Here is a 10860-nt window from a genome sequence, read left to right as displayed (position 1 = left end):
CAGCATCATGCTGTTCTTCCAGCTGTTCTGGTGCCATCCTGAGAAATAGGGTCAACACTGGCATCTCATTTATTTCCTGATGCTTGGCTTGCAACCTCTTCCCTCTAGAGACAGTGCTGCTCACAAGAGCACTTTACTTTTATTGCTCCTGTTAAGCTCTTCTGTTCTTCAGTGGAGGCTGCTCAGCCCAGCAAGACCCACAGCTCAGGCTCTCCAGCAGAAGCAGGGTTTTGGTTTGCTTGAAAAAACCAGCCTTCTCCCTTTGTCACTGCTGGATTTGCACTTCGCTCACCAAGTTCCATAACACAACTAACTCACATGGCACTTGCAAGAGCAGAGTGGTTTTTACTGCTGTGCCTCTCATCCTCAGAAATGCTCTACCCCACTTCAGCAGCAGGCAGAAGGGCCCAGCTCTCCAGGTGGACTGTAGAAACCTGCTTAGGGACTTCTGCAATTACTCAGGAACGTCCTTGCCCTGAGCTTGCAGATACATCTTGATTCACTAGCTGTCAGAAACAATTCTGTTTCGTGTCTCCCCAAAAGATTACTGGATTTTGATTAAGAAAGGTCAAGGGCAGCTTTTCCCTTTCAATATAAAGAGAATGACTTGAGGAAAAAAATACTCATCACCTAGCACCAGGACTTTTATCTCCACTTGAAAAATTAAATTGCCTGAAGTGATGGAAGGCTTAGGGCAGGGTATGCACAGAAAAGTTTTCATGCAAACAAAATCCTAAATAATTTATCTATATGCTATAATTTTACATCCCCCCCAAAAAACGTGGGGTTTTTTTCTTTTTTTTTCAGATGTGTTAGCAGGAGAACAGAAAACACAAAGCTCACGTAGCCAAGTCTCAGATAATACCCATTTGCCAGAACAATTTTAAATGCACATTGTATTACTGACCCAGCATACCAGAGATTTAGATTAATCCTTAACGCTTCAATACATTCCCCAAAATAACCTTCCCAATATTTGATTTTCCTTTGAAGGAAAGTGTGTCAGAGATATAATTAGCTCTAGCTGCAGACTCCAAATCTCTGCCTGGCACTGCTCTCAGGAAAACACACCTTCAGCCAGTGTGAAATTGGTATAGCTACATTGAATCTGCTACATACAACTGAAGTACTTCACACCAGCCAAGGATCTAAGGATATATTTGTAAATGAGGGAAAAATACATTTTTACCTGGAATAATAGTGCTGCAGAACACACAGGATCTTGGGCTCAGAAAAACAAATGGCAAGTTCATGAGAAATACACCCTTGTAATTGAGTTTAAGGCACTAAATAACCACTGTCTTCTAACAGAGAAGCAGATGCATGGTGGGTACCCTACATTAATCAGGAATAAGACTGTCACATGGATTTTAATGAAATAAAGTCATGTCTATGGCTTCTCTAGAATATTAAAGTCAATTTATCTGAGGAAGACAAGTAATGGCTGGCTTTTTGTAGGAACTGGAGCAGTTCATTAAGGAAGGTAGCAGGAGTTAACACCATCTGAACAAGCTCTTATTTTTTAAGGTACAAATTCTGAGACTCTCGATTACCAAGACAAAACTGCAGAAATCCAGCAGGCTGATAGAAAACAACACAAATTACTGCCTTCACACTAAAGCACCATGTACCTCGTGGCTGTAAGCACAAAATACAGACAACACTTAAATAAAATACTCAGCAAAACCATTTTTCTCAGATTCAAGTTCCCAAACACATTTACCTTAATGCATTTCGCCATCTGGACATAACCCACAGCATAGTTTAGGACAACTAATGCTCCACATCCTGTGTTGCTAAGTGCTACACAAAAAACTTAAAACTTAAATGGGAGGCTTTTAGCTCTCCTAGTCCAAAACAGAGACTGCCAAGCCCATTAGCACATAGGAAGGCAAACATCCAGGTCTCTGTCACTGAATGTGACAACCCTCAAGTGCACTGAGTAGTTCAACAAGCAGCCAGCTCCAAAAGCTAAAGGTTTCTATCCCCTCTCACCTGTGGAGACCCATTAGGCCAATCCTCAGGAAAACCCACAGAAAAGCACACTGGCGTTACCTTAACCCCCCAGTCTTATTTAGTGTTTCAGTGAAGAAAGTACTCATTTCACACACATTAACTAAAAATTCAGATTCTCCCGCTGTATGAGAAGAAGCATGAATTCCAAATTAAAGCTTTTATTAGAATTATTAAATTTTGGATAAAACACATGAAGTTTCTCTTTGGGCTCTAGTAAGATCTAAGGCTAATGAGAGAAACACCTCAGCCCTTCCCACTACCAAACGACCACTCCAGCCTCAAGTCTCCTAGGTAAAGGGGACAGGACCTGTGTCATGACTTATATTCACTGCACAGCCACTCAAACATGTAAGTTGCTGGTTTTCCACCTTTCACACCAACAATTTCAGCACAGATAATGAAATTTAATTCTTCACTCACTACAGAAGACCACTGAGATGTTTCACAGTATGGGCGTGATGCTCTGTGTGGCCTTTTCAGAAGTGTTACAAGCTTGTGTTTGAAAACATGGCCGCAGAAGTTCCCTCTGACTACTTCAGTGCAGTAAGGGCTGTAACAAGACAAAGGCAACGGCTAGTTTTGATACAAGCAGGATTTTAATTCAATCCAAGTTGTTTTCTATACAAGAGAAAAGTTCTATACAAAAGAGGAAGCATTAATTCAGCTGCAAGAACAGGCACGAAGAAGTTTCTGAACTCTAATGCTTTAGAAAGCCAAGAATTTTTTTTAAAAGCCAACCATGTGAGGTATTGTTATAGATGTTATAATCCTGGTTTGGGTCAGTCTCCATCATGTACAACTCTCCTGCATGGACATCCTTGAAGTCAGCACTGAAGTTGTTGGGGTCAAACTGAACCCACACAGTGTACCTGCAGTCAATGGTACGCACGGAATAGCCCATGATCCTGATGTCTTTCAGCTTTGGCTTGTCAGAGTTCCACTGGGGAGTGTCTGCAGGCCGGGGATACTGGCTGAAAGCAACAGATTCTTCATTAAAACACCTGTCAGTGTCATCACACCCTTCCTTGCCTTCCTCCACCTTTTCTTCAGAGACATTAAAATAGTGGACAATGCTTGTCCCCTCAGTGCACAGCACAACACCAAACGACGTCTCTGGACACGCAGGAGGAACCTGCAGGCCAGCAAGTTCTGCAAGTGTTGGAAACACAGACACCAGCTCCACCACTTTTTTACTTTGCCCTAGAAGAAATAATATCAAAATATAAGTTATGGAACAGAATGGTTGGACAACAACTTTTTCTAATAATTCAGTTGGTGTTTTATTCAAAGTGCTCTGTATTGGAATTTTGGGGGTACCAAAATCAAGGCAATTAAGGGCAGGAAGTCAGCTCTGAAGATGCTAGTATATGCACTTATGATACACTTTTAACAAGAAAATTTTTGCACTTCTGTTTTTCCAATGTGTAGCCTTAGAGACAATCATATCCATTACTTTGAAAAAGAGTTCTTCAGAAAGACAAAGTAAATTCTCAAGGCGGATGGAGACATTATCAAAACCTCCATGTACCCACTGCAAACAAAAAATAAGCACTGCAAATTTACCTTGAGGTGCTGAGCCTCCAATATGGCTAAAAGGGTCGAGGTAGGGGAAGACCCTTGCTCCTTGACTGACAGGGGGAGTTGTCATTCCTGGGACATAAAACATCAGCGGCACGCGCGTAGCAACGTCAAAATTGCTGTATTTTGCCCATTCACCATGTTCTCCCAGGGACCACCCTAGGTGACAAAAAACACAATTCAGAGCAGATACTGGGTTGCAATTTAGTAGTCATTTCTTTTTCACTGTAAATTGACTCTGACTGTTGAGGCCACTAGTCTGTTATAAAGGTTACATTAAAAGGTAAATAACAATCTGTGTTTAGATATAACAAGACTTTTCTCTAATGTGAAAGCTATTTCAACAGCCATCTAAATCTTGCAACTTGATACTCTTTTATAAAGGAAATAATTACACCTTTCCTTATTTCTCCTACTCTAGATTAGAATTAGGAAATTAGCATTAAAACAGCAGAAAAGAGGAATTGGGGTGTGTCACAGTGCCTGCAAGAGTCTCCAGATCAATTCCACAAGGCATTCATTTAAGTTTTGGGCTGCTGCCAGCTCTCCAATACTCCTGTTAACACTGTAGCTGAACATCCCTTGGAGCCAAGGCTGCTCTCTATGCCAGACTGCCATATCAGGACGCTACCCCTGAGGAAACAACAGAGATAAAACTTTTCAGCGCTCCTCTTCCTCTTGAAAGAGATGCCAACATGACTTCCCTCCAGGCAGATATACTGCCAACTTCACTTTGGGGGAAGACAAAGGAACTCTATGACAGCTATGTTAACACATGCTTTTTCTTGATCATTTTGCCAGCCATGGTACTGGAAACACCTACCGTTTACAGTTACCCACAGCAAGGAAAAGAAAAATTCAGTTTACAATGGAAAGTCAAGTCAAAGTGGCAAGTCAGAAGGAACATCTAGAGTCACTTTAGTACTAAAAGTATTAATCCCATTGCTATACAACTCGTAAGAGCTTGTTTATACACAACTGCTCACAGAAGTCAACTCAAATTAACTAAATGTGTGACTCTAAATTGATGTAGTTAATTCACATCCTAACTGGTTTAAATCAGCTAAGACATCTCCCAATTAAAGGGATCATGACAGGGTTATTTTAATGAATATCAGAGTATTGAAACAAGCATTAAATCCTTGACGCATTTGTCCCACAATTCAAATTAAGTTTTTTACTACCAGGATCCAGAGTGTGCAGGATATCAGTCATGAGAGGGACCATATCCCTACCAGTTTAGATGCTCTGCAAGCAGCAATGACAAGTGTAAGAAAACACACTTGAGCAGTTAATGAGAAAGCCTGTTACCCACTGTACCAGATGGCTTTCTACAAATGGTAAGGGGGGAGGAGTGGTGGCTCCTTTCAGAGCACTGTTCCCAGCAAGAGTCACTCCTTGGGCAGGGGGTGGGAATACAGCAAGCTCAGCCTCGTGTCCTGACAGGCAGCCTCATTCCTCACCAGCAATCCTCAACCTGATTAAAGTGCCTGTGGGGGGACAGAACAGTGCAGCCGCAGAAGTCAGTGCCAGTCCCTTCAATTTGTCTCTGAAAGCCAGAGGTACAAGGTATGATAGCTCTGCTGGACATTATAGAAACACACACTGGATTAATATGCCAGCACTGAGTTGTACAATGAAGTTCTTAACAGTAAGCTCGAGAAAAATTTCAATGCTTACCATGATCAGCAGTAAAAACTACTATTGTGTTATTTGAGAATCCTACATTATCCAAAGCATTCAGCAGCAGGCCAACTTGCACATCCAGGTAAGAAACCGCTGCATAGTAACTCTGACGAATCTGTCGCTGCAAGTTAAGAAAACAGGAGAGGAAAAAAAAGTTTTTCCCCGGACACATCCAGCAGAACCAGGGGGTGGCTGTGTAAAAGAACTAAAGGACTCTACTTGTAAAGCTTTAATTTTCATTGTCTGTAGCCCAATTAATGTCCCAGAAAAGGTAAATTGGGAGGGGGCAGTTAGAAAATTCCACCTCCCAGAAGTGCTTTCAAGCAAAACATTGCAAACCAATCCATTCTGCTTCCCTTCGTCTAGACAGTGCACCTAATTTTGGCATAAGCACTGGAGAGTCAAGGAGAAGTCTTGCAAAAGAAGATACATTGGGTGCTGGCTTGAAACAGATAAACAGACTCAGATAATGAACACAAACACAGCACTGGTAGCTGCTACATACATTCCTTCACATGCAAACTGCTGCAGTGACAGTGCAGGTTTGCCTACAGAGCCAGAGGTGACAGCATGCAAGGGAATTCATAATATTTGCAAGTGGTCAGTTGCTGAGTAACTGGGAGCATCCAAGAGCAGCCAACTCCTCCCTTGCATCTGAACAAGTGAAGGCAGCTTGACTTCAGAGCACTGTGTTCACAGCTTACCTGGAAATCATCTGGAAGTGGCCCATACGGGAAACTAACATTTAATGCTTCCACATCATCCCTTTGCCTGATATCCATCCAGGGGTTGTATGCCACAGAAGGTAGTTTCTTAGGCACCCAGGGATCTGGGGCTAATGTGATATTTTCCAAGGGGTACAACTTGAGAAATTCCTTTACAACACAAAACACAGATAAAGACTGTCCTCACCTCTAACATATACTGCGAATTTTGTGTTTAAACAGCAACTATTCTCCCTCACAGGACCCTTTAACATTACAGTTTACAAGGCTTCATTCCCCTTCTGCCAGAGTGTGAAACACAGCCACACTAGTCGTCCCCAAACAATTCCTCAAAAATACTGAGTTAGTAAGTACCCAAACCCAGCCTCCTGTATGTCAAAACAACACTTCCAACACCACTTTTGCTGAAATCAGTAGGAGTTTTGCCACCAAGTCAAACAGGGAATGAAATACAAGATCTTGTAAGGCCTCATTATGTCATACTCCATCAAGCTGGAGCCCATCTCCATGCAGTAGCAGTCACCATGACGGTGGTAGAAGCCTGGCTTTTGGCTGAGGAATCATAATTCATTCTCATTAAACATTCTGAAATGCATCACAGGTGACTCCTGAAGTTACAGCAAATCAAGGCTGGTTTCCAGCTTGCTTTCCAGAAACAGCAATAAAGCATTTGTGGGACCAGCTTTTAAAAGCAAAAGCAACATTTGTCTTAAGTTCCCTTTTCTGCAGGCTCCAGTCTCCTCACCTGTGGGTACCTCAGTGGGATATGTGGTTTGTGGTAACCAACAGCCAGGAAGAACTTTTGCCTGTTGGTTTTCATGACGTTCAGTAAGCGTATGGCCTCCTCCGTGCTCTGAATATCAGGCAGAGTCCCCCCAGGCATTTCTGTCACATTCACCGGGCACACCAAGTTCGCATAAAGTTTCCCATCTTTTCCTCTACAAGTCTTCATGAAAAAAAAAACTCAGTAACTTCTGTTAAATGCAAAGACAAAATTCTCTGTTCCATAACTTTAAAATCAATTTGTTTCTACTAACAAAAGAATGCAACTTCCATGCCTATGAAAACGCAGAAATCCTCTCTAAATCGTCTTGGTAGAAGCCCAAATTAAGTCACATAGGGCAAAAGCCCACAGCTTCTATGATGAATCTCTGACCTATTGGAGATCCAGCAGCATTTGGTTACCCTATATATATGCATTTTAATTCCTTCTGATCCCAAGAGTTCATAGAAAGCTGCCTAGAAGCTACTGACTTAATTTCTGAGCAAATGCCAGCAGTGGCTGAAGTGTAATCAGTGAAGAGAGATAAATTAGACTTAACAGTTGCCAGGGAAAGGTGGCCTCAGCAGGGTGTTTGGGAGGGTTGCTAAATGAACATACTTTTCTTTATGTCACGGATGCAAACATTGCTGTTGTTAAAACCAGTCTTTTTCCAGCAGTAAACCCAAGACCAAAGCACTGCCAAGGCTGTCTGTACCCTCATGACTGCAGCTCCTGCTGGGCAGTGTACAGACTCCAACACATGCTGCTAATGCAATGTTTGCATAAAGATAAATCAGATTCTTTTGTGCCACACTTAAGAGTAACAAACACTCTAGAAAACTGGATCAGATTATAAAATTTCAGATTCAAACATTATTTTAATTATGGCCCCTTCTCACTCAGTCCTGAGCTGTTTATCACATTAAGTTCACCAAGACTACTGACAATGTTTCGTCACTAAAGTAAAGCCAGATCAGTTGCAGGTGCAAGTTGACAACTGCACTTTTCAGATAAAGGAATTCATGACCTAGACACAAATTAAGACCATGCTTGCTGATATCTCAGTAACTGAAGTTTCCAAACGCCAATTTAGAAATACCTAAAACATCTGCAGGATGGGCACATTGATCAACAAAACACACATCTGATAACCTAGGCCTTCTTTTAGAAAGCACAGAAATAAAGCATTGGTTAGTTGTTTTCTTGCACAAGGGTGCAGCCTCAAAACCCACAGAGCATAGCCTGTACAAGACACAAAGAACTTGGTTATATCCTGAAAATCCTTCCCTGTTAGAGTGCCACAAATCACACTTACCTTATCATTCTCATACTTTTCAGCTGAAGGATGAAAGGGTGGAATAGACCAACTGTAGGGATAGTCATCACTGTAATTGGATGAAACCCCTGAAACAGATAAAGGTATTAGAAATGCTCTAATAGTTCACTGAACCAGGAAGAGCTCAGACACAAGTTTAACTTGTCTTCAATTGTTCATTTTTCTTTCAAATATGCTAAATGAAGAAACATTTCAAATTAATCTTTGACAACTGAGGAAAAGATAACCAAGAAATAGAAATCAAAAGGCTTAAGACAGACTTTTTTCCCTGAAATACACCTTTTACTAGTGATGGAGACTCAAGCCTGTCGAAGAGCCTTACTTCAGGGAACAGCAACAAAAAACCCAAAAAGCCAAAAAAAGCAAACAAAAAAAAAATTAAAAAAAAAATAAATAAAACAACCCCCAGGATTAGTAACAGTCTTCATGCATATCCTTGATTAGCTCTACTATCAACTGAAAGTTTATCTATCAACACAAATTTAGTTCTAGGATAAGGAAATACCAAAAACAGGATCAGTATTACAGTATGTTTCAACTCAGTAGTGTTACTGCTTTTTAACTAGTGAACTAATTTCTTACTGAACTTGAAGCATAGACTCACAGCCTACTAGGAAACATGAAGCATGTACAGGCAGAACTAAGCCAACAAGTAATTTCATTTGTAGCAGATACCTAACTTCCAGATGTATTTTTAGAATGTTAGACTTTATTCCCACAATTTCCAGACAAGATAATACCCATTAGATAAAAGTAATCTAATACACTCATCTCTAACGCCTTGAGACTTAATGACATCCACTGTAAAATCTGGCTTATGACTATGATTTAGCTTCTTAATATGGACCAGAATCACACATCAATACTTAGGGAAGTTTGTGAGACTATACACATCAAGTATTTCTATGTTAAGCAAATGACAATACAAACCATACCTGGATGAAAAACTTTCCCCACAGATAATGTCACATAGCCATTTTCCTTGAAATACTGGGGCATGGTGGAATAGTTTCCAGCATGGACTCTCCAGTAGGAGTAGAAATCATAGAGCCGGGTGGTGTCAGGCCTGCGGCCAGTGAGAAATGACACTCTGCTGGGAGCACACAGGGCTTGCTGAAGAGAAAGACAGCCAAGGAGAGAAATTTGGAACAAAAACCAAAACTCATGTACAAACTGACACAGGCCTAGCTGGGCCATAACCATCTGAAAGCTCAGGAATCACAGGTAAAGAGTTTCGTATCTCTTCAAGCTGGAATGAATAGTATCCTTATTAAGCATATCAATTCCAAACTGCAAGCTTTTAAAAAAGCAAGTCAGGTTCCATAAAGGCAGTGCTTTTGAAATCTGGTTGCTCACATCACACAGAATTAAGCAGCAGTGGCAGGTGGACTGTGCTGATAAAAGCCCACAGTCTAGTTGATCTAGACTGCCTTAAGAATAAAGAAAGGATAATCAGAGAAGGTCTGGGTTACGGTCCAGAGGCCTGACCAATTCTGCTTCAGGGTGACAAAACCCAAGAGTTATTGCTTTGAAGTCCTATTCCCTAGCTGGAATTAGACACAAACTTCTAATTTCTCAGCAGAGAGAAACTTGGGAATGTAGACATGTTATGAAGAACAGTCAAGTGAAGAGCAATTAGTGAGATTTTGAATCGTCTATTTTTAGAATGATGCTTACCACACAAACTGCCCCTTTATAGCAATCTATAGAATTGATTCCCTCAAAAGATTAAAAAGTAAAACAACCTTTTATAAGTGGTAGAAAAAGAGAATTCTAATTTAGTAAAATGGCATTTTTAAGCAGCACTTGGCTGCTAAGAGTGAAAATGCTTCTTGAGTGGCACTCTGCTCCTCCAAGGGCTACACAAATACCATAATTTAAATGCCCTGTTTTCATTTTTTCTCACCTTAGTAAAGATAGGTTCACACACTACAGTTCAGCCCAATCATTTATTTCCTACTGAAAATACTTAAAGTTAGTAAATACTTGCTTCGTCTACTGGCCTGCCTAACACCTACTGTAACAAAGCCAGTAATTATTTTGCATAGAGAAAACATGTTTAAGTCATTTGTCTCACCTGGGCATATGCATTGCTGAACACCATACTTTGAGAAGCAAGTTGATCAATGTTGGGAGATTTCACAAGCTTATCTCCGTAACAGCCCAAAATAGGACGCAGATCATCCACAACTATAAACAAGACATTCATGCCATCTATGAAGAAACACAATTAGAAATAAATTAAACTGAGCTCCATTAAGCAGACATTACTTCATACCTATTTATCAGTTTTTAACCCTGAAATATACCTGAGAACAAAAATAAAATTAATAAAATGAGCAAGATTATCTTTGTAAGGGAATGTAAACAAAGGGATTAATTTTTCAAAGACAGAAATTCTTATTTGATCTAGACAGAAATACAGTGGTTTTCATTTCCCTTCCTATTTCATTGCTTGCACCCTTGATATTTTCTCCAGGTACTACAGACGGCATCTCCTTGCAGCTGCCTAAACAAGGGTGGTGCAAAATAAAGAGGCATTTTACAGGTCTACCGACTACCGAATTCTACAGCCTGCAAGCTTTGAGAAGGGTGCTAAACCACAGGTTAACAACACTGTTGTCTTGTATAATTCTGCTCCGAAGAGATAAAACAATTTTTCTTCAATTAATTACGCACGTATTTTTAAAACGCCCTCTCAAGGCGGCGGACTGTACTGGGGGCTGGGCCCGTGCTCGACCCGCTTGCTGCCGGCG

At 40.8% G+C, this 10860-nt stretch overlaps 1 protein-coding gene across 1 annotated transcript; it reads right to left on the bottom strand.

The window, feature by feature from the left end:
• Positions 1-2590: 2590 nt before the first annotated feature.
• IDS (iduronate 2-sulfatase) lies at positions 2591-10783 on the bottom strand. The gene is made up of 8 exons (XM_008636157.2): positions 10182-10783; positions 9040-9217; positions 8084-8172; positions 6751-6951; positions 5985-6155; positions 5275-5401; positions 3580-3753; positions 2591-3216 (listed from the first exon to the last, which is right to left on the bottom strand). The coding sequence occupies exons 1-8, from the start codon at positions 10311-10313 to the stop codon at positions 2714-2716; spliced, it is 1575 nt and encodes a 524-aa protein (XP_008634379.1). The 5' UTR covers positions 10314-10783; the 3' UTR covers positions 2591-2713.
• Positions 10784-10860: the final 77 nt, after the last annotated feature.

Source organism: Corvus brachyrhynchos, unplaced genomic scaffold, assembly GCF_000691975.1.
Source record: "Corvus brachyrhynchos isolate BGI_N302 unplaced genomic scaffold, ASM69197v1 scaffold346, whole genome shotgun sequence".
Classification (NCBI taxonomy): domain Eukaryota; kingdom Metazoa; phylum Chordata; class Aves; order Passeriformes; family Corvidae; genus Corvus; species Corvus brachyrhynchos.
Note: the sequence above shows the minus strand (reverse complement) of the source record. Positions and strands in the feature narration are given on the sequence as shown.

What these genes read in the sequence shown, in the direction of transcription:
- IDS (XM_008636157.2), bottom strand. Translation starts at nt 10,313, where the DNA reads ATGAATGTCTTGTTTATAGTTGTGGATGATCTGCGTCCTATTTTGGGC. An exon ending in TCAGCAATGCATATGCCCAG is followed by an intron (nt 9,218 to 10,181) that starts GTGAGACAAATG and finishes CTTTCTCTTCAG; the next exon opens with CAAGCCCTGTGTGCTCCCAG. An exon ending in AAAAGTATGAGAATGATAAG is followed by an intron (nt 6,952 to 8,083) that starts GTAAGTGTGATT and finishes TTTTTCATGAAG; the next exon opens with ACTTGTAGAGGAAAAGATGG.